At 34.8% G+C, this 24684-nt stretch overlaps 1 protein-coding gene across 1 annotated transcript; it reads left to right on the top strand.

Annotated features, from left to right (window-relative positions):
* Positions 1–1375: 1375 nt before the first annotated feature.
* On the top strand, positions 1376–19323 carry LOC109147892 (cinnamoyl-CoA reductase 1-like). The gene is made up of 8 exons (XM_019295558.1): positions 1376–1564; positions 1695–1864; positions 2544–2735; positions 2962–3127; positions 9108–9297; positions 9421–9626; positions 11468–11470; positions 19313–19323. Exons 1-6 carry the CDS (start codon positions 1447–1449, stop codon positions 9563–9565), a joined length of 981 nt encoding a protein of 326 aa, XP_019151103.1. The 5' UTR covers positions 1376–1446; the 3' UTR covers positions 9566–9626; positions 11468–11470; positions 19313–19323.
* The last annotated feature ends 5361 nt before the right edge of the window (positions 19324–24684 follow it).

Raw genomic sequence — 24684 nt, 5'->3', positions numbered from 1 at the left:
GGCATGTAGTTGCCAATGTGTGAATGTGTATTCTTTGTTATGAGCATGTCTTGATGTATTTTACTTTGTGATCAGTAGAATACATCTCGAGTTGTATTGTTTACAGTTGTTATTCTTGTCTTGTTGTTGTCGTGAGATGTTGATTTCCCTCTTTCCTTTGAGAGTGAAAATGAGTCTTTGAAGTTGACTTTCCTCTATGGCTTTTGAAATTATATATACTGTATTCCGTTTCGAAAATGGTTTTGACTTATACTATCTATATATGCTATTTAACGCGTACTGATGGGTTACCAGCAATGTTCGCTGACCGGGTGTCATCTCCTATCTTTATGTTGCTTTACAGGTTATGAGTAGCTTTTGGAGAGCGCGCTAGCAGTTCGTTAGTTAGTGTAGCTCCCTATGACTGCTTCTGTTAGACTTTTGGCCTGTGAGCCATGGATTTGTATAAGCTTGACTTGGTTGTGTTTAGACTTAGCCTGGGTGCACCTATAGATGTATAGGTGTGGCATAACATCTCCCGTACTTATTTAAGTAGCTTCCGCTTTGTCTTGTCTTAATGCGTAGTCTTTATCTTTTTCTTAAGCTTTAATTGGTTTTTAAAAGTTGTGAAAATCGGGGGTGTTACACTAGCGCCTAGGCGCCGATTAATCGGTGCCTAGGCGGGATCTTTGCAACATTGGTATTTTATAACTTAGAACAATGTACTTTATGTGTTTTTGGACCGTGGTCCACACAATTGTACTCCATCTGTCCTATTTTATGTATCATACTTACTATTCATTGGTCAAACAAACTATTTCTCCTTTGCTTCTTTTCATTAGTTTTTACTTTATAAATTTTAAATTTGATTTTTTTTTTTGTTTTAATAGTACTTTTAATATAATTTTTAAATATATAAATTTCACATACTAATTCTAAGGTTAATATTACGAAAAATTAAATTGTAAATAATTTTAATTAAGTCCCGTTAATCGAACCCGTCACATAAAATAAAATAAGACGGAAGAAGTATAATTTATGTTTCTGCAATTAACATGTTATATATATTCGGTTAATAATTAACTTATTATGTACGGGTAGTTATACATATTGCAATTAATATATTATATAAATTCAATTTATTTATAAGCACATAATCTATAACTAAAAAATACATAATATGTTAGACAGTAAGTACATAATGTCATTCAGTTTATTTATAAGCACATAATCTATAACTAAAAAATACATAATATGTTAGACAGTAAGTACATAATAGGGTCTATGCCTTCTCTACCAACAACACTGTACCAAGCCTTTAGGTGTCATTTTGGATTAATATCCTAAATGCAAGGTGGACCTAATCCATTGTATACTATAATTTGTCTACTTATGATGTGGTGTGCATATGAATATATAAGTTGACAGACCTGCTAGATAAGGCAATCTGTAATCTAAAAGAAGAGAATGAGCGGCGAGGGGAAGGTGGTATGCGTGACTGGTGCTTCTGGATTCATAGCTTCTTGGCTCGTCAAAGTTTTGCTCCACCGTGGTTACACCGTCCACGCCACCGTTCGCAGCCTCAGTCAGTTCCCAGCTGGCCTCTCTCTTCCAATTCAATTTTTACATCACATTTTATTTCTGGAAAATCATTGATGTATATATGTATTGCTGTACCTTCCATTACGGTAACATCTTATATGGTATTATTGCAGAGGATCCAAATAAGGTTTCACATCTTCTTGCATTAGATGGTTCCAAGGAAAGACTGCATTTGTTTGAAGCTGACTTACTTGAAGAAAACTCTTTTGATTCAGCAATTAATGGGTGTGAAGGTGTTTTCCACACAGCATCACCTGTTTCTTTGTCACCATCTGCAACTAAGGTTAACCTTTTCGTTTTTCTTTGTTTTAATCGTTGTTTAAGGAAGCCAGCGATTTTTTTTTTTTTTTTTTTTTTTCCAATCATAATCACCTCTTTCATTCACGATAGGGACGGAGCCAGGAATTTTGTTGAGGGGGGCAAAATAGGGACGGATTCAGAAATTTTTTTCCAAAGGCAAAACATTAAAATAAAAGAGATATTTAAAAAATAAATAAATAAATTTCCTAAGAAATATATGTAAATATTATGGGATATGAGCGAAAAATAACACATCCAATATTCATAACAAAATATGAAACATAATTAATTTGATAAAATAATTTGAATATATGTATGTGTGTGTATTAAATATTAAAAAACTATTTAAAAAAACTGTAAAATTATATTGACACCCGACCTTTATTATAACCAAACACATGCCCTACCACCTAATCTAAATCATACCTTATTGACAATTAACAGTTTTTATATACTAATACTCAAACATGTACTATATATACATATATACATACAAATATTACATATGAGATGGGGGTGGGGCAGAGAGGGGGGAGGGGGGGGGGGGGGGGGCTGCCCCCTGGCTCCGTCCATGTTCACGATCACCAATTTTTCCCACTTTTCGATTTTTATGTGTCTTCTTTCTCTTTTAATTAAGATGTTTGTCCCTAAATATATTTTAGGCAGAACTAGTGGATCCTGCAGTAAAAGGAACACTAAATGTTCTTGGATCATGTGTGAGAGCACCTTCTGTGAAAAAGGTAGTGGTGACGTCCTCAATGTGTTCTGTTATGTACAAACCAGATCCTATAAATTCAACTGATGTAATTGACGAGACTTGGTTTTCTGATAAAGAATTTGCAGAGGAAACAAAGGTGTGTTTGTGTTTATATATATATATATATATATATATATATATATATATATATATATGTATGTATGTATATACACACACACACATAATACATGTATGCATTGGATACAACACATTGTTGTTAAGTCATATCCCTAACTTGATTACAAATCAAGCACGTCTATGCTAATTTATGTGAGTTTTTTTGTTTTGTTTTGTTTAAAAAAAAAATAAAAAAATCTTTGTAGCAATGGTATATCTTGTCTAAAGTCCTTGCCGAGGAAGCAGCATGGAAATATGCTGGGGAAAATAGGATTGACATGGTTTCACTGCATCCTGGTCTTGTTATTGGCCCTTTTTTACAACCAATTATTAATTTTTCAAGTGAGGTGATTCGAGAACTCATAAAAGAAGGTAAGATCTCTCCAAAAATTAAAATGAACATTATGAATTATGTTGATGATATGATAGCATTCTTATGAGCTCGTTGATTTTAATTTGCATCATATAAGGAATATGAATTTGTCTCATATATGAAATAGGAGTGGAGTAAATCGGATCGGATCCATATTTCAAGGGTAGATGCTCTAGGTGTTGTATCGCCATCGCAATTAATAAAAGAATAGTTTCACTCCCATTAACGTATGCACATTGCCGAACCATGTAAATCTTGCCTTCCTTAGTTTCTATTATTATTATTGTCGCTTATTCTTGTTAATCTCAACAAATTGGTACCAGAGCACTATTGAGAAGGCCGGTTCAAGTGCAAAATTCGAGGTATAAAAAAGTTTGATGGTACAAGGAATTTTGGGTTATGACAGTCTAGGGTTAAGGATTTGTTGGCACAACAGGGTCTTCTGAAAACCTTAAAGGCACAAAAGCCAGCTAATCTAGCAGAGCTGATTTGGGGGGGGGGGGGGGGGGGGGGGGGGTTTAAAGGAATCCATGGTAGGAACGATTCGGTTATGCTTCGTGGATGAAATCGTGTATCACGTTATGGTTTTGGAAACTCCAAAAGATATTTAGGATAAATTGGAGACTTTGTTCATGGAAAAATCTCTAACGAACAAATTGTATCTAAAGAAAAGGCTTTATGGGCTTAAGATGCATAATCATATTAATCTCTTTAGCCAGATAATCTCATATTTGGCTAGGCTTGATGTCAAGATTGAAGATGAAGACAAGGCAATGATCTTGCTATGTTCATTGCCTCTTTCCTTCAAACATCTGGTGACTAATCTTACACACGAGAAAGTTACGATCAAATTCAATGAGATCTTTGCAGCCCTGCTGACTCATAATTAGCGCAGGCAAAATGCAGGGGAGGGTTCTGTTGGTGAAAGTTTGTGTGCTAAAGAAAGTCAGGATCATGGAAGGAAGCCAGTGAAGGATAATTCTAGAAAGAGAAACTCTAGGTCTTAGTCCAAAAAATAGTAAGAAAATTTGGTGCTAAAAGTGTAAGGAGATTGGACACATGAAAAGAGATTGCCTAAAGTTGAAGAAGCGGCAAGAGGATGCGAACGTGGTACATGCTCATTACTCATATTATAGTGAATGTGATGTTTTAGCAGTTTCATCGAGTTAGTTGTCAAATGCTTGGATTCTATAGACTTATGACGCACCTATCATATTACACCTAACAGGGAGTGGTTTACAACCTATATGTAAGGTATTTTCGGTTGTGGTTTTTTTTTTTTTTTTTGGTGATGATAAATGTCATAATATAGGTATTGGTGATGTTAACATCCAAATGTATGATGGTATTGTCGGAACTTTGCATGATGTCAGACATAGACTAGGATTAACTAAGAACCTGATTTCTCTTTGTAGTTTGCATGCTATTGGGTTTTATTCATAGGTCTGAAAGTGATAGGAAAACCATTAAAATCAGTAAGGGTGCTCTAACTGTGATGAAAGGAAAAAAAGACAACGGGGAACATTTATAGGTTGTTGGGCAATGCTGTTGCAGGTAGAACACATACTGTTGAGTCCAGTGATGATACTACTAGGTTGTGGCATTTGCATTCGGGTTATATTGGTGAATGTGGTTTGTCTGAATTGCACAAAAGGAATCTATTAAAAGAAGTTAAATGTTGTAAGCTAGATTTCTATGAGTTTTTTGTCCTTAGGAAACAGTCAAGAGTCAATTTTAATTTTCTACTAGGAAGCATAAAACTGAAGAGATTCTAAACTATGTGCATTCTAATGTTTAGGGACCTACCAGGGAACCTTCGATGGGTGGCTCTCTGTATTATGTTACGTTTACTAATGATTTTTTTAGGAAAGTCTGGGGTATTTCTTGAAAGATAAATCTGAAGTGTTTGAGAAATTCAAGTTTTGGAAGGTTGAGGTTTAGGACCAGATTAGCAGAAAAATCAAGTACTTTAGGTTTGACAATGGGAAAAGATATACTAAGAAAGAATTAATTCTATAAATTTTGAGTAGAACATGGATTCAAAGGCACTATACAGTACATAAGACACCACAATAGAATGGTTTTGTTGAACGGCTTAATAGGACCATTGTTGGGGTTTTTATATGGAACAATGTCTACATGGTGAGAACAAACTGGTAGAACGAAGGGTGCTAAAGAGAAAGAATCAAGTCTGTGTCGTGTTCTAGAAAATACTCCCTTAAAAGCAAATTTCGGCGACCGGTGCAGGCTTAAGAGCTCGGGTTACTTTCGACCGGGAACATAGAGAAGCTGCGCAAACCTTGCACCAGGTTGTACGCCAACAAACCTGACTGATTTGTAAGCTCAGATGTGAACGAAGAGAAGAGAGAAGTTGATGTTTTGAAGTGCAGTGCATTCTCCCCTTGAATGAAGAATAAACCATGTTTATATAGTAGTATTCCACCTCAACTGTTTCCTTTTGGTCAGCCACGCAAATTGTGAAAATAATGGATCATGGATCTTGAACAATCCCATGAATGCGAACAAGGTGAGGGAGCTAACAAAAAAAATAGGAATAATAGAAGAATAAATCTTTTCTTTCTAAATGTTTTCCAACAACCATTGCTAAGAGAGCAAGGTGTCTCATATTGAATGTTGGGCTCTCTAAGTGTTTTTGGACAGAAGAGTGAACATAGCATGTTATTTGATGGTTCTAGCATAGTAAAAGTTGATATTAATTGGGTTCTTTTGAATAAAAGAGTGGATAATCCACCTACGGTTGAGACTCAAGAAATTGCATATTTCACATTTGTAATAGGTTCAAGTTCAAAAAATATACAAGATTATTGTTTGGCCAGAGATAAACCGAGATGCACCAATGTCAAACCACCTAGCATGTATGGATTTAAGGATATGGTCCATTTTGCACTTCTTGTTACTAATAATGATCAGTTAATTACCTTTCAAGAGGTTGTTTCAAGCCATGAGAAAGATAAATGGATGGCAAGTATGATTGAGGAGATAGTCTTTACATTAGAATCATACTTGAGAGCTACTTCAGCTTCCTCAAGGAAAGAGTGTTATGGGCGCAAGTGGGTCTAGATGAGCAAATTTGGAGCTAGCTATTGGAAATAATGAACCAAAGTCGATTTAATATCGCAAAATAATATTTATATATACACACGGAAGTATATAAAATATTATTTTATATATATTCAAAATATATATATACACACAAATATATATAAATCAGACCCCCACGGTTATATACATCTATATCTACGAAAAAGATATATGTATATCAACCAAAATGGAATTTATAATTCTCATATTATAATTCCAACCAAAGGAAAACAAAGTGCAGTACAAGGATTTTTGCTTAGAGCATAATCCCAAAACCGGAGAAGAAAGAAGATGAAGAAGAGTGGTAAGTACGAGTAGAGCGTAACTCTTTTTCCTTAAAAGAAACGTACTACGGTTCGACGTTTGAGCACCCAAACGAACGAACCTGGACAGAACACAACAGCAAGATAAGAGTCGGAGTAAAGTTTTGTGTGTGTCTGCTGCTCCAACAACAAACTTATATAGGAGATTATAACCTTTACCGGTAGATTACCACGAATTCAGGCTCGAATCAAGCCTTTTTAATCTCAATTTGGGGCACCCCCCGCCCCCCTACGCACGAAAAAAAGCGTCTATGCTATACAATTCAATAAGCCATAAAAGAGCTATTGTATAAATATTGGTGCAAGTCTACTTCCCAAACCAATGTGGGATAAAAGCTACACTTTTTCCCTTCACTTTCCAACTCAAATGGGTCTACTTTGAGAATCAATATCTCATTCACCCATTATCCGTTTTGAGCGTACAATATATCAATCTCTTCGTCTTACTACGAAGAACCCGAATCTACTTTGACCCGATCCAAATCGGAAGTGGACCCCACTGATAATTATACCACAAAATAGCTACTTAAAATACCATTTTAATGCTATCTTTCCAACACTAGCATATGGATGTGAAGACTGCTTTTCTGCATGGTGATCTAGATGAGCAAAACTTTATGAAGCAATCTGAAGGGTTTCTTAAACTCGGAGGTGATCATATGTTTTGTAGGTTTAAGAGATCATTGTATGGGTTGAAACATGCTCCATGGCAGTGGTACAAGCAATTCAATGCTTACATGATTCAAATTGGCTACACACGTTGTGAGTATGATTGTTATGTTTATGTTAAGAACCTTGGTGATGATTCTTTTATTTTTCTATTGCTGTATGTGGATGATATGTTGATTGCTACTAAGAGTATGAATGATATTATTGCATAGGAATCTTTGTTGAGTCAGGAATTTGATATGAAAGACTTAGGTGTTGCACAAAAAATTCTTGTCATGAAAATTCATAGAGATAGAGGTGCAAGGAAGTTGTGGCTAACTCAACAAAGTTATATTGAAAAGGTACTTGACAGGTATGGGATGAGTAAGTCTAAACTAGTCAACACCCCTTTGGCTAATCATTTTAAACTCTCATCTAGTCAGTTTCCCCAAATAGTTAGTGAGATTGAAAATATGGCAAAGGTTCCTTATGCTAGTGCAGTTGGTTGCTTAATGTATGCAATGGTTTATAATCGACATGATTTGGCTCATGTTGTTAGCCAAGTTAGTAAGTACACGTCTAAATCTGGGAAGCAACATTGGGAGACAATTAAGTGGATTCTCTGGTACTTAAGGGGCACTATGGGCATGGTATTGTATTTGGGAGTCAGTAGAGTGAGCATGTACTCATGGGATATGTGGATTCTAATTATTCTAGTGACATGGATAAAAGACGTTCTACAATGGGTATGCTTTTACTCTTGGGATTGGTCTTGTTTGTTGGAGATCATGAGTTTAGTCTTTTGTAGCTTTATCACAACTGAAGCAAAATACATGGTTATAACGGAGATAACTAAAGAGTCTTTGTGGCTTTCAAGTTTGATTAAGGAATTGGGTATTGAGCAAGGTGGCGTTCAATTACACTGTGATAATCAGAGTACCATCCTTTTTAGCTAAAAATCAAGTATATCATGCCATAACCAAGCATATTGATGTAGGGTTTCATAAGGTTAGAGAGTTGGTTGCTTCTGGTGTGATTTTGTTTTAGAAATGTCATACAAGTGACAATGCATCAGGACATGTTGACAAAGGCAGTTACTAGTGACAGGTTCAAACATTGTTTGGACTTGTTGGGTATTTCCAGTCGTTAGATGAGCATGATTGTCCCGACCCTTAGGTATATGTGAGGTATGTCTTTTTTCCTAAAGGGCATATTCGCAAAGGTAGAGATTTGTTGAGTTTGTCTCATATAAGGAATAAGAGTGGAGCATATTGGGTTGGGAGCATAATACAAGGGTAGACGATGCCTATAAATACATTGGCTCTGTTTGGTAAAATGGCTGTTAGCTGATAGCTGTTAGTTGTTAGCTGATTGTGTTAATTAGATGGTATAAATAGTTGATAACATTAGCTAATTGTAGAAAAGTGTTTGGTAAATTAGCTGTTAGCTGATAGTTGTTTGGTATAATTTCCTTTCTTAAAAAGCTAATTGAAAAAGTTGCTGGGAGTAGCATTTTGAATTTTAGCCTTTTGGAGTTGCAAAAAGCTAATTAACCAAACATTTATATTAATATTTTAACTAAATCAAATAATTAATGGTGGTCAAATAAGCCAAAATTGGCCTATAGGCTAATTTTTTACCAAACAGGGCCATTGATTGTATCTCCAGGTGTTGTATCACCATCACAATTAATAAAAGAATATTTTTACTCCCCTGGAAGTAAGAACATTGCCGAACCATGTAAATGTTGTTTTCTTTACTTTCTACCATTATTGTTGTTGACCCCTGGAAGTAAGAACATTGCCGAACCATGTAAATGTTGTTTTCTTTACTTTCTATCATTATTGTTGTTGATTGTCCTTGTTAATGTCAACAAAGTCTTAATGGAAGTGGTGAACATTCACAGGAAAGGATTTCATGTGTTCTCCAATTTTCAATCGCTATGTTGATGTCAGAGACGTCGCAAATGCACATATCGAAGTATTTGAGATACCTTCTGCTAGTGGAAGATATTGTTTGGTTGGGGAAACAATGCACTCTTCTCAGGTTTTAAAGATTATTGGTCAGCTTTATCCCTCTCTTGCCATTCTTGAGAAGTAAGATTTAAATCAGGAGTTTGCTTTTTTTTTTTTTCTTTTTTTTTTTTTTTAACTAAATGTACATATAACCTTTCAAGTGTAGATTGCTTTATATTAAAGTTTATTTTCTTTTGGTGGCAGATATAAAGAAGACTTACCTATAGTGCCAATATTTAAGGTATCCCAGGAAAAGGTGAAAAGCTTGGGTATCAACTTTACTTCGTTAGAAGTGAGTCTTAAGGATACTATTGAATGTTTAAAGGAGAAAAACTTCTTGAGCTTCTAGATTTTTGATTTATTATTGTTGAATGTTTGTGCTTGTTGATCTCTACAGTGCACTCATAAACGTGACTAAACGCTAAATATGTTTTAATATAATTTCATTTGCTTACTTGTGTTGTGACTTGAGTTTGAATTAACTATATGATGGGATAATTTGGGTACCCAACCCGAAAGAACCGACCTGACGGATTCAGGACCAAGTAACGGTCATGTACTTAAAAGAGACCAGAGGCACCGTCTCATTAAAGGACGTCTCTCCAAACTCTTTCATCTTAGCTCTAAGATGCATCTTTGTACGAGCTTTTTCGTATGCGTAGTTGTCACCTGTTAACTCTAGGGTCTATGTTTATCCATTTTGAAACACTTAACACACGATGAGAACGAATAAAGATAATAAAAAGTAAGCAGCACACACACGAGTCGAATTCTTGAGTTTAAGAAGCAAGATGCAACCAGATCAATGGATTAATAATTTAAGTCCCTGTGCTCTGATACTAATTGAAAAAGGATCGCGAGTCTTGAATGCAAGAAGTACCTAGTTGATTTCTACTTAATTTTAATTCAATTACTTATATGGATTATAGATCGTATCATACACAGTGAAAGATAGCAAGATAAAAGATAAGTAAAGAAAAGGAACCAAGAACACAACAATTGGTAACGCAGTTCGGAGCACAATCTCCTACGTCTGCGGGGGAACTCACATCAGCCAATTTACTATATGATCACCGAAGATTACAAGGGTTGGTAAAACATATCCATACACACTATGACCTTAGCTAATTACACCAACTCAATCTTAACCATTTACTTGAGTAGGTACGTGCAAGCCAAATGAACTCTTCAAGCTTCAACAACATGACCACTATACCACTATAACGTGACAACCTTGTAGGCCTCTTAGATCACTTCAAAGATGATATATAATAAGTTGTAAAGATTAGAGAATTATCCAACGTTTAGAGTGCTTGTTCGTTGTCTTCATGAACTCTAAATGCCTCCTTTTATAGTCGAAATATGCTAACCAACTAGTCTGAATAATTGCTACTTAAATTCCTCAAAACAAGGTGCTCCATTCAATTTAAATTAATGCGTGAAAACTGGTTTTAATTACAAGAAAAATGTTAGAGAAATTCGCCCCTTCTTGGAATATGTCCTGATTTAGGCACAATATCTTCTGAAGTAGACCTAAACTGTAAGACAGTAGCTTCTGAATTAGACCCAGGCTGTAATACAAAATCTAATACAGTATACTATAAAACATGTATCAATTGTACACTTAAATGAAAGTTTAGTCAAATTCCAATCAGTAGTAACTAGATAAGATGATGACTTAATTACACTTTTATCTAGTTAATAAGATGATGACTTAATTACACTTTTATCTAGTTAAAGGGTCTTGGTTGGAGGTTTTCTTTTTGATTCTTTTAGTTAGATGATTCAATGATTCAATTGCATTATTTTAGAGATTGCAACGGAGCAATTAAGGCGGGTGCGGGGAATGGGGTTTCCGACCCCGACCCCGACCCCGTCCCTGAAGTATCTTCCCATTCCCTGATCCCGCCCCGTATCCCGGCAGGGAAGGGAAATTATTCCCCATCCCCATTCCCACGAAGATTTTTCGGGGACGGGGAATCCCTACCCCGTGTTTTGAATTATGGCAATGAAAAAAAGAGGCTAACAGTAATACTGTTATTAATACTTTTCTTGAAATTTTCATGTCTTGTTTATTGTGTTTATGTTTAAAATCGATACATACAATTAGAAGTGCATTATAAATTGATCCATACATATAATTCTTAAAAGAAAACAATATAATTAAAAGACCACAAACAATATAATTCAAACAATATTATTCACAATTAATTATAAATTGATCCATACATATAATTTTGAGTTGTAGTAGAATGTAAACTAACTGTCTCTTCTATATAATTTTTTTTTTTTTTTTGTTGAGTGCATAGTAATAATTTAATATACATACAAAATATGTTCATGTTGATATTACAATATTAAAACAAATAATACCTATCAAAAGAACAATAAGAATTATTCAGAATTCTATGTATAATAATATTTTAAAACACATAACAAAAATATTTTACACACTAACTTGTTCATATATATTCTAAGTTTCTAACTATATATATATAATGTTAGAAGACACTTGTAGACATAGACGGAGGCAGTATGGGGGCAGTGGGGGCAGCTGCCCCCACTCCCCCCACCCTACCCCTTTTTATATATATATATATATATATATATATATATATATATATATATATATATATATATATGTGTGTGTGTGTGTGTGTGTGTGTGTATATATCAACATATATAGCATTAAATGTTGTATAAAATATATATTTATGTTCAAAATACTAATAGTTAGAGTAACTTAGTTGGTAGAACTCTAAATTTACGTTTGAAAAATATATATATGGTCATAAGTTCAAATCTTATTAAAAACATTTTTCCTTATCTTCACTTATTTATTTTTTTAGCCTACTTTTATGAATCATTCAATTAACAAATGAAAATCTTTTTTAGTCTACTTTCTATGAATCATTAATTAATGTAGTATACAAGTTTATATTATACTTCATTGTATTCAAATTATTTTATTTAATTGACTATGTTTCATATTTTATCATAAATATTTTTACATTTTTACCTCACTCAAGTATATTTTTAGCTCCCACTCTAACTATCGTTTAATATATCAAAAACATTCTATTGTAATTTATAATATATTTTGTATTTTAATCTTATTATGACTGTGAAATTTTATAATTGATATTCTAACGTCATTAAACTTCGCCCCCACTCAAATATTTTTCTGGCTCCGTCCCTGCTTGTAGACCAGTTGGTAGAGAGATATACACGTGGAGCATTAGTAAAAGTTTGTATGAAGTAATTAATGCTGAAGAAATAATAAATGGTGCCGGTTTTTCATGGGCAGGAATTTTTGGCCAAAGATCACTACTGAAAATTCTGAAATTTCCGACCACCTGAAAATGATCTTAAATTAAGTTGATACCAAAAAGTCCAAAATGTGGTCGGAAATAGCAACAAAGGTTTTTTCGGATACCAAAAGTGGTCGGAACAAGACTTTCAACTTGATTTATGATCACTTTCAGGTGGTCGGAAATTTCAGAATTTCCAGTAGTGGATGCATTTACGGCTTATGGCTATTTTATATTAGAAGATATTGAGTAATATTGCATATACTCTCATTTTTTACTTCATTTTATATTCTCTACTGAAGTGTTATTATTTGATTGATCTAAATAATAAAGTGGGTCTTTTTTTTCTTCATTCACTTGAATTTATTGGTTCACATGGCAGGAGTTTTCCTTATAGATTAAATGTTTAACTTGAAATCCATTGTTGGAGTCAATTATTTCTAGACGTACTGGTCCACAGTCCACACTTCAACAGTCATTTCAAACTAAGTTTACAGATCTAGCTAGGGAATTCAATCTGAAAAAGAGGATGAGCGGAGAGGGAAAGGTGGTTTGCGTCACTGGTGACTCCGGCTTCATAGCTTCTTGGCTCGTCAAGCTTTTGCTCCGCCGTGGTTACACTGTCCACGCCACCGTCCGCAGCCTCAGTCAGTCCCCTTTCTCTTTCTTATATGTGCTTGGCCCTACTGTTTTCAGTTCATTTTTGAGTTCCCATTTCTACTCTCAAGAGGTTGAATTTTCAAGTCTAAAGGCGTCACGCCCCGACGGCGGACGGTAAAGAGCATTTGGGAGAAAGTAAATCAAGGTAACTCAGTGGCTCAGCAAACAAGGCCAAATGCTGTTGTATACAAAGGATCTGTCCACTTTGGCCATAATTCACACACTGCCACTGTTGAGTTTTGAATCTTGGTATCTTCTCCTAAATTTTGCCTACTGAACCACTGAGCTAAATCCGTGGGGACTTGAATTGCAGAGGATCCAAATAAGGTGGCACATCTTCTTACTTTAGACGATGCCAAGGAAAGACTGCATTTGTTTGAAGCCGACTTACTTGAAGAAAACTCTTTTGATCCTGCAATTAATGGGTGTGAAGGTGTTTTCCACACAGCATCAACTGTTTCCTTTTCATCATCTGCAACTATGGTTAACCTTTTCATTTTTCTTATGTTAATACCCCTGCGATTTTTTTTTTTTTTTCCTTTAATCAAATCATAATCTCGTGGTTATATATAATTTAGGCAGAACTAGTGGTTATAAAGTTTTTTTTTTTTTTTTTTGTCTGAATTGAACTAGTGGTTTTTTTCGTTGGAGGACCTTCTATTGTGAAGAAGTTGGGTATTTATAGGTGAAAAGAAATTCATCCGTTGGATGAAGATGGCATTTCAAACCTATTGTCCAGTGGTTAATAACCGGAGAGCCTTGTGCATTTATTGCTTCATTTAATGCGATTGTAGCCGTTGGAGACAAACACTTTTGCTTATTTTGTCTTCTAGCACTGAAAAGTAGTACTTTAGCATTTAATGCACCTTCGTAAGTGTCTTTCTTTTTTTTTTTTTTTTTTTTTTTTTTTGGAGCAGCTGGTTGTTATGTTGATGTTAGAGATGTGACAAATGCACATATCCATGCATTTGAGGTACCTTCTGCGAGTGGAAGATACTGTTTGGTTGGTGAAACAATACACTATTCTCAGGTTCTGAAGATTGCAGGCCAACTTTACCCTTCTCTTCCCATTCCTAACAAGTAAGATTCAAATTAGAATTTTTTTTTTTTTTTTTTTTTTTTTTTGTGAATTGAATCCACTTTTAGCAACGAATTGATCCTTTAAAAAAATTGGTAACAGGTATAAAGGAGACTTGCCTGACTGCCTGTAGTGCCAACTTACAAAGTATCCCAAGAAAAGGCAAAAAGCTTGGGGATCGACTTCACTTCTTTTGCAGTGAGCCTTAAGGATAGTATTGAGAGTTTAAAGGAGAAAAACTTCCTAAGCTTCTAATTTTTGGATTTCTTAGCTTGTTGCTTTTGTGGCTTTGTTGAATGTTCTGTGATTGTTGAATCTCTAATGTACTAATAGTCAAAGAAGACTAAACATCAATCGCTGTCTTTTTATGATTTCCCGACCCTTGTTTATACAAGTGACTTGTTTTTCTCGCCCAAAGATTTCAACCGTGACCTTAGATAACTCATTCCCGGGCAAATTACAGGGTGGATCATAACAAAAAAGTACATTTTAATATATTAAAAGTATATTATTCGAATATAAATTATATAAAATAATTTTTTTTTTTGGAAAGGATCTTTCTAGTTATATACTCTATCACCAAGGGTTTTAATTCAAGGAGATAAAATGATATTTTTACTATTTGTTATAAACAAATCATCATGGTGGACATTATTATCCAATTGTAACCGTTGTAATAGTTATTCACATTTATGTGTATTCATTATTCATTATTACCTTTATATTGTATATAGAGATATATACTGTTGTAATTGGAAATTATGGAAGAACGAAAGAACGAACAAAGATGATCCTCCCTCTTCTCGATTTCTCTATTCTACGAATTCTTTCAACACGTTATCAGTACTTTGCTCTACATCCTTACAGATAAAACGCCATCGGCGGCTGGATTTTGAACGATAGGAGACTATACGCCACGATCACGCTGATCTTCTGGCGATTGATGAACAGGCGGCTCAACGGGTCCTAGAGTCTTTACGTCGCGCGCAGGTTACGTACTGACACCAACAATGGTTTCTTTCTTTGCGAATGGTGATCCCCTCCCACAGTCTGCCTAAGCCTTCGCCCTCCACAAACTATTGATCGAATGCAACTGGAGACTTCTTGCAATATTCCCAGGTTGCGTCGCCGGCGTTTTTCATGGCAATCGCGATGTCTGATCTTTGATCGGATGCAAGGGATGGAGTTGATGTCGCTCTGAGATTGAGTGTTTATGGTCAGATGGATGATCGGGCGCCGGTGGTTCACAAGGTGGAGGTGTTTAAACAAACAACAGAGATGATCTTAGAGAGGCAGGGGATTCGCACTCAGATAGGTCGAACCCAGTTCGACTGGCCTCTACCAGAACCCTAGCTCCGGTTCGGTCGGGTTCCGTCGCAATCTGAGGAGGCTGTTGGTGGCGGAGGTTCGTGCCTGGCTTCGCATATGGAGAATCTGCTCAGGAAGGCGTTGGTCTCCCAATAACTGGTGGGTCTTTGCGATCTGCTGGTGGTCTGGGGAATCCTTCCGTTACAGTGGTCGCACCGGTTGGTCAAGGGTTTGGGCTTGACGCTCATGGCTGTTGTAGTCTCGCTGGTCGTGGCTATGTCTCGGCCTGGTTGTTCGGCTGTGCGGCGAAGGAACCATAAACATCGGCGGCTTACTTCCGTTTTGATCGGTACAAGGACACGTGCGACTACTAACCTTGGTGGTCATCTTCATGCCAATCAACCTGTTGCAGACTTGCAGATGTGTCAAGTGTCAATGCTCAAGGTTAGTCTGCAAGTCTGGTTCCAACTATGGTTCTTGCTCAAGATTAGTGCCATCGGTATGGTTCTTGCTTCGAATAATACTTCAGTTCCAACTATGCATGGCACTAATCAATTTGTTAAGTGTGCAAACTGGTTTTAGGGGTGCTGATAATGATAATGATAATTTCATGGTTCCTAATCTTGGTGTTGATTATGCTACTAATTTGATTCTTTCTGGACCCTCACATGAAGCTTTACGTATGACCACAGTACAGTGCATGCAAATGGGAGTTTTATTCCCAATAATTTTGCAAGTTCACGGCCACAGGCTTCTAGGGGGCTAATATCTTGTCAGGACCAAGAAATTTATCTAGTACTTGAGCACCTCTAAATCCTTTTTGTCAAATAACACTTTCATAACTCTTGTGCTATTACTGGTTATCATACTTTGACAGTTGACTGCCCATAATATTGGTGTTAATGGGTCTAATAATTTGAATCATGCTGGTATCTCACATGCTGCTTTGCTCTCTAATAATGGTCTTACCCCTTCTGTGATTACTCTCAATGTTAGAGATGCGAGTACTCGATCTCCCTAATTTAAATTTGTCAAATCTTTCTATGCTTACTATTGGTGCAAAACTGCAAATGGTGTTAATGGTACGGCTAATGCATCCTTTGTACCAAATAACTGTGTCTTGTGAGCATCATTGTTGGTGTAGCTGTTAAAGATAAGTTTTGGAGCTAGAAGGCACAAGTTTTTTTTGGACAGTGCCTAATGGACACTGCATTACCGCAAAGCTAAGTACTCATATTTAATCTTTAATACATTCATGAGATATTTTAATATTTAATGAATGTGTTTTTTTGGAATATGCATAATATATGCCGTACTGCTTTAGTTGACAAGTTTCAATGGCTTCCATACATGCCTTATGCTGCTTGCCTACAACACTTTTATAAGTACTTGGTTACAATACACCTCTTGAGTGTTGAAGTTATTTGCATAAAATTTGAGGCATGCCTGAAAAATTCTGATCGGCGCAGCTTGAAAAATAAATTTGTAAAAAATACTTGTTGAACTCCTGTTGGCATGAAATTTTTTTCTGGAGAACCTAGACTTGTGATATTTGATGTCTATAAAAAGATTTTGTTCAAAATATGCTTTGGTTGGAAAAATTTTTGGGAAAAATACTTCTAGACCTTGGATTTTCTTGAAAATTTTTGTGTACAGTCTAGGCTTGAGGTAATTTTTATCTGGTAAATTTTGTGTCAAAATGGGTTATCATTTTTTCCCAGAAAATTCTGCAATCCAGGTTAAAATTCTGAAATTTTATGCCAGTTTCAGTTTAGCTTGTATATCTTGCTATTTTGTGATGTTTTCATGCTTCTATGAAACTATGAGATAAAATGAGAGCTTGCTTGGAAAAGTGCTGTTTTTGACTCCCCGAAATAGGAATGAATGAGCCCGGCAGCAAACATGTGCTCGTTATCCTTTGACGAACGGTACTTCTCTCATTTTATTTTATAATTTATGAATTAATAGAATCTCTCTTGTCATGTGGATGTGCATGACTTAATTGAGTTTTTGGTGTCCAAGACATAAGAGACAATTATATCACATATTGAATATATGTTTATCTTTAATTGACAATTTTTAGCCTATAATCTTTTGATTAGGCTAATATAAGAGAATTTGTTATTTCTCTTGTTGGCAATTGATTATTTGCTATAGGCCATAGCTATTGTGATTTATCATGCAACTTATGAGTGAGACAATAGCATGAATTCTCAATATGGTTTTCATTGTTAGGTTGCACCTGTCGTTGCTAACCCTTAATTTGATCTTGTGATATCGATTAGATGATATGAGTCTAAATATTGTGATATATAGCATAAATATTGAATATAGCTTTGCCCAGAAGGCGAATTTGTTGCACTAATCATATGATAATAGCACCAGGACAAATTCCCCAAATGTAAAATTGACTTGGTACTGATTTAAAAGTCAATTGTTATTTGTCCAAATTCAAGTTTATTGGTTGCGCTAATTTATTATAGCGTTGTTTCACATGAGTTTTTGACATTGAAATAAATATCAAAAACAATTTTTAATATCATAAATTTTGCATGTTAAAAATATGAAAAAATGATAAAAGTAATGACCGCAGTCTACGCAAGAGTACAAGAGTATAATTAGGGACTAATTATAGCGTTAGTCACTCGTTATCTTGCTTGTCATTTATGATAGTCACATTGTACTCCGGTAGTAGTACATGACAAATTACACTAAGTGTTTTGAATGTCTATTGATTTTTTTTAAAGATATAAAAAACTTAGTTTCCTTTTGCGAGAACATACTCTCTGAGTTTTAAATCTTCCCTACTTGACAATGTGTTTGGTCATTGGGCCTTTTAAAAAAAAAAAAAAAAAAGGGTCTGAAAGATTCTGAATATAGATTGATCTTTGAGCGACTAATGACTCATGACTCGTGAATGAAGTCTGCAACTTCTATTTTTAATGCTACTATGCTACTATGCAAAAATGCTATGTGCTTAACCGCCAAAAGCGAGTCACATCATGTTGGTTTGCCTGAAGCAAACAAATTGTTAATATTTGATAATTTTTCAACATCTATACTTCTTTTGGCGTTTAATCTCCCTAAGATTATATTGTCGAATGTTTCACTCATTTTGTTCAATGTGTATGCTTGCCCTATATGATTTTATATGCCACTTGTGGTAAATTTCATATACATTTGAGAACTTATTGTGTTGCGATAATCTTTACATTTTAGAGACCCAATTTTTAATTATGGCATGACCAATTGGGTCATTGAGGGCAAACATACTGAGTTAGATATTATAATTTCTTATCCACATGAGAATTTTATAGAGCATGTGTGAAGGAGAAATTATTGAATTATCTATTTTAGGGATATACTTTTGTTTGAAATCCAAATCTAACTCACTGCATATCACAAACCAATCCCTCAAGGATTGTTATACCTAGTACATGGTTTCAAAATAAACATTTCCCTATCTGCGTCATTATTTATAGTGCGCAGTCTATTTTAATATATCACCACCACAGCGTACCTCTAAAAAGGCTACCAAAGAAGCCTTAGTCTCTTGATTAATTAATGCCAAGAGCACATGATAGGAGACTAATATACATATCCTTAGGTACGCTGACTGCATACTTAATTAATGAAGATCGTTTCTCAGCATTAGGGGGAGATAAGAGTTCAAATTTAATAGAATGCCAAGAAATTTCATAGACTGAAAATATCTTCATTATTTAAATCCATGTACTAGTTAGACTGAACTGGAAGTTCAAAAGATAATCTATTTGTGATATTAGCAAATAATCTGCCAAATACATATATTGATCATACTGATCATAAAAGAGTGACTAGGTCTCATGTACCTTCCCCAACCTGGACCAAATGAATATATCAATACTCCTTGATACCAGAAGTATAGGAGATCCATCAGTGTAAGAAATAAGAATCATTATACTAGATCTAGTATAGAAACATTGTCACTCTTGAAATAGTATTTGAATAATTTAGTCCTGAAGACGCTCGTCCAGATGACGAGAATTTATAGTGGATGCGGAATGACCAGATCAAAATATCTTTGGGAAATGTTAGAATCTGGTTGTTTTAGAAATTGCCATTACTTTTACAAATATGGGAGACATTTATAAAAAGGTTATAGTTGTCGACAACACAATTGCCATTACAAATTGCTCCGTTATATGATAATCTGGATCCAGAGTTAGGCACCGGAAGTGCCATGACTATTTAACGTATAAAGGAGCAATTAAGGCATAGCTCGACTCGCTAAAATGGATAATTCTCTTTATAACAATACACCGTTTAAGCGTTAACCCTGAAGGTTACAAATGGGTGTGTGCATGAAAGAGAAATAAGAATAATGAGGTGATGAAGCGAGTTTGTAGCCTATGGGTTCACGCAGAGACCCTTAATTGATTTTAATCATATATACTTTCCCACGGTAAATGACATTAAGTTCCGCTATATAATACAATTGGCAGAATAATAAATTTAGATATGCCCGCAGTTAAATTTATTTTGAGAAATCCCTGAAGGATTTATATTTCCCGAAATGAGGATTTATTTAAAAGTATCATTATGTGCCATTATTTACTCTTTAAAGAGTTGCGAATGGGGTTATTATCCTCATGTAGAAGGAATAATATGTACCATTATGTGCTCAATAAAGAATTGATAATGGACTTATTTATTATCTCAGTCACTATTGATGGTATAAACATCAATGAAATATCGAAAGAGCTTGATATCAGTTTATGTCTAAAGACGGAGATTTTGAAGCAAAAGCTTGGGAAAGCTAATTATTATCTCGACCTGAAGATCGAGTTTTTCCTTAAAGAATTTTTATACACCAGTAAGTCAATATATAACCCAACAGGGTAGCTCAAGTGGCAAATGAGCTTTCTTTGTGGGGGAGAATTCCGGGATAACCCGGGTTCGATTCCCACAAGTGACGATTCCCTTTGGGCCAGCTTCTGTTCCTCTCGGAGCGAACCGGGTGGACCTGGACCGTTAAACGGACAGAGAAAGACCCGGACCACAATGTGTGGTTTCCACCAAAAAAAAAAAAAGTCAATATATAATGGGCTACTTGGATACATGCTATTATCTTTGTATTCCCATAATGCCAAGTTCCAAAATTGGTTGTACTATACTTACCCCTATTGTCCTATAAAGGGATAATAAAGATTGTATTGCAAAAAGGATATATAATAAAATCTTTTTGACTAGATGTTATGATGTCAATATTATACCCACGTGAGCTCCAGAAGAGTCACGAGATTAGTATAGAGTATATTTATTCCATTGACATTTGTACATATTTATTTACTAAATTTCTCTATACTTTTTGGAAATTTAATGTATGGACTTAAAAATTGTTATCTTGAGGGGGAGTATCATTTTACATGAATCAATCCTGAAGATTGGGTCTTGACAACTAATGATTGTACTCTTTTCCTTAGCTAAGCTTTTTCCCTCTGGGTTTCCTTAGCTAAGGTTTTTAATGAGGCAGCTAATCTAAAACAAGAATATACATACATCATGTACTCTTTTCCTCAACTAGTTTTTCCCACTGGGTTTTCTAGTGAGTTTTTTAACGAGGCATGAGTATGATATAGTAATGTAAATGGGGAAAAGTTGTAAAATAATTGCTTAAGTAGACAAATCCCAAAATCCTGAAAATTATGTCGATTGTGCCATGAAGGCTTATGATTGTACTCTTTTTCTCTTAATTAAGTTTTTCCCACAGGGTTTTCTTAAGTTAAGGTTTTTAATGAGGCAATCAGTACAATATATGTTCTTACAAATACCATGTACTCTTTTCTTCAACTAGGTTTTTCCCACGTGGTTTTCCTAGTGAAGTTTTTAACGAGGCATGAATATATACATATATACTCTTTTGTCTAGGTTTTTCCCACAGGGTTTTCCTAGCAAGTTTTTATCGAAACAAGATTGTGGACAAATAATGTCCAAGGGAGAGTGTTATAAACAAATCATCATGGTGGACATTATTATTCAATTGTAACCGTTGTAATAGTTATTCACATTTATGTGTATTCATTATTCATTATTACCTTTATATTGTATATAGAGATATATACTGTTGTAATTGGAAATTATGGAAGAACGAAAGAACGAACAAAGATGATCCTCCCTCTTCTCGATTTCTCTATTCTACGAATTCTTTCAACACTATTCTAATTATAATTGAATTATAGACTCAACGATATAGGGCATAATTTTCATATCTAAATTACCAATAAATAGGGTTTTTAGTTGCGTGACAAGAGTCAAATTTGAAGGCAAATTAATAATTCCACACTCGATCATTCTTCCAAAAAGAATAATTCCACACTCATAATTCACAAAGAAATAGTTAATCTTGACTTTTAATTCTCACAAAGACCAAAAGAAATGCAAAATTGCTTTCTATTTGTGAATTAGGTGTTTAAAGTCACACTCATAATTCACAAAAGAAATAGTAAATCTTGACTTTTAATTCTCACAACGACAAAAAATAAAAATAAAAAAAATGCAATTTCGCTTTCTATTTGTGTATTAGGCGTTTAAAGTCAGGAAGATTGCGAATTGATGTAGCCACAAAAATAGGGCAAATTATGTTGTGCATCTGTATGCACCATGCATGGTGCATACGGATGCAAAAACGACGTCGTTTTATTAAAAACGCGTGTCTCACTTTAAAAAAAAAAAATTCAGTTTCGATTCACAGCAACAACATATGAACTAAAATTCCAGAATCGATTAACTAAAATTCCAGAATCTATGAACTAAAATTCCAGAATCTAATCTATGAACTAAAAATTCCAGAATGAATGAACTAAAATTCCAGAATCTATGAACTAAAATTACAGAATCGATGAACTACAATTCCAGAATCAATGAACTAAAATTTCAGAATCTTTGAACTAAAATTCCAGAATCTTTGAACTAAAATTCCAGAATCTTTGAACTAAAATTCCAGAATGAATGAACAACATAATGCTGTTGGGGGGAATCGAACCTGCTTTTTTTTAAGTGGGATGCGCATTTTTAATAAAACGACGTCGTTTTTGCATCTGTATGCACCATGCACGCCATAACTATCCCAAAAATAGTAATCGTTATACCATGGACCAGGGTTTACATTGCACTATAGACTCTGGTTTATGTATTCGTGTTTTGTGTTATGACTTTTTGTGTCTTGTGTTATGAAATTTCGATAATTATAAGTGTTGGTCCCGGTAGGGTCGAAAGGAGAGTCTAGACTCAATTCGTTTTCTCGCGAAAATAGCTCCTTTCAGGCTTATTACGCAGCGGATATGTAATATAAGTTTTAGGTTTCTTTGCACTGTTTGATCTTGTGGAGAAATTTCGTTTAGGGCGAGTGGAATGCAATGCACGAAAGTAAACGCTGAAAAGTAAAGGGATAAGAATAAGAGATTTTATAGTGGTTCGGCCAACTGTGCCTACTCCACTCTTCTTTCACAACTCGTGAAAGGTTTGCACTATCACTCTTAGTACAAATTACACCAAGATAGCTTCCTTGAGCACTAAGCCGGACAGCTACTTGAAGGTTTTTCAACTCCTAGAGTTTACTCCACCTCTATCAAATTCTTCTTCAGAGTTGAGGATTGGATGAGATTGATCTTTGAGTTTTCTCCAACACGGTGAAGTCTTGACTGGTTGGTGGCTGGATGGATAAGCAACGTGTACAAAATTGCAAGACTTCTTCAAGGTTGTGAATAATATCAGATTTGCTTCTACAAAGAATCACACCTTGAATCACTGGATTTCAAAAGCTTTGAGAGAGTGTTATAGTTTAAAGAGCTTTTGAGAGTGAGAGATTGATCGTTCAGAAAACCAGCACCTTTCTATTGTGAAGAAGATGGGTATTTATAGGTGAGAAGAAATTCATCCGTTGGAGAAAGATGGCATTTCAAACCTATTGTCCAGTGGTTAATAACCGGAGAGCCTTGTGCATTTATTGCTTCATTTAATGCGATTGTACTACATAGCCGTTGGAGACAAGCACTTTTGCTTATTTTGTCTTCTAGCACTGAAAAGTAGTACTTTGCATTTAATGCACCTTGGTAAGTGTGTTCCCGTTTCTAGGATATCTTTCTTCCTAGGATGATCTTCAGATGAGACAGATTGACACATTCTTCTTGAGTTGAGAGAAGATGTGTTGTCTTTGACAATCATTAATGTCTTTTGGACAGAAGGCTTCTTTCGGTTTTAGCTTTCTGTTGAGAAGATCATCTTTCGTCGTCCAGACGAGTTGAGACTTTGCTTCATCAAGTTGTTCTTCTTTCGCCAAAAGACGAGACCTAACTAAAATGATTCTTAACTCGGTTTCGTGTGTTTGTCTAGCTTAACACGAATTACATATTGAGTTAAGGTACCTTTTGTCTAAGACGAAGGTAACCAAAACAAATGACAAAAAGTTAGGGGTCTACTTCTAAGTTACATTGGTATCACCAAAATCCAAATACATATGTTCCTAAAAATAAGTATGAATTCTGTACCTAGAACAAATTATTAATTGTGTCTTATGTTATAAATTTCCGTGTCTTGTGTTTTAAATGTGTCTATGAACACAAATTATGTACATAAATCATATTTGAAAAATAAGTAAATATATAACATGTGTATGTGTCTTATGTTATGAAATTTTGTACCATACCAGTATGAATTTTGTACCTTTTCCAGCTAAGTCTGTAATGCTATACTATGTGTCTTGTGATATGATTTTTTGTGTTTTGTGTTATGAAATTATGTACCTTACGAGCATTAATTCTATATTTCATTATTTCAATTCATGGTCCATAATGCTATGTGGACCCTGATCCATGATATAAATTGTCCAAAAATAGACAACTTATTAAATAACTAGTTTTTTACGCGCACTGTGCGATTGGGATAATGCCCAATGCTTATAGAGTACTAATTAGGCCAACTTTGATTGGGATGAGGTTCGAACCTAAGACTTTTTTTATTGAAATCAATGAGTAAGTTAACGGTGAACTAACGTCAATTCTTAAAATTTTAACGGAATTAGTAACGGTGTGGGGGTATTTTAAGAAATTTTAGTGTAAAATTTAAATCTGA

Source organism: Ipomoea nil, unplaced genomic scaffold (genome assembly GCF_001879475.1).
Source record: "Ipomoea nil cultivar Tokyo-kokei standard unplaced genomic scaffold, Asagao_1.1 scaffold0268, whole genome shotgun sequence".
Lineage (NCBI taxonomy): Eukaryota > Viridiplantae > Streptophyta > Magnoliopsida > Solanales > Convolvulaceae > Ipomoea > Ipomoea nil.
The sequence above is the reverse complement of the archived record's forward strand: the minus strand, read 5'-3'. Positions and strand labels throughout refer to the sequence as shown.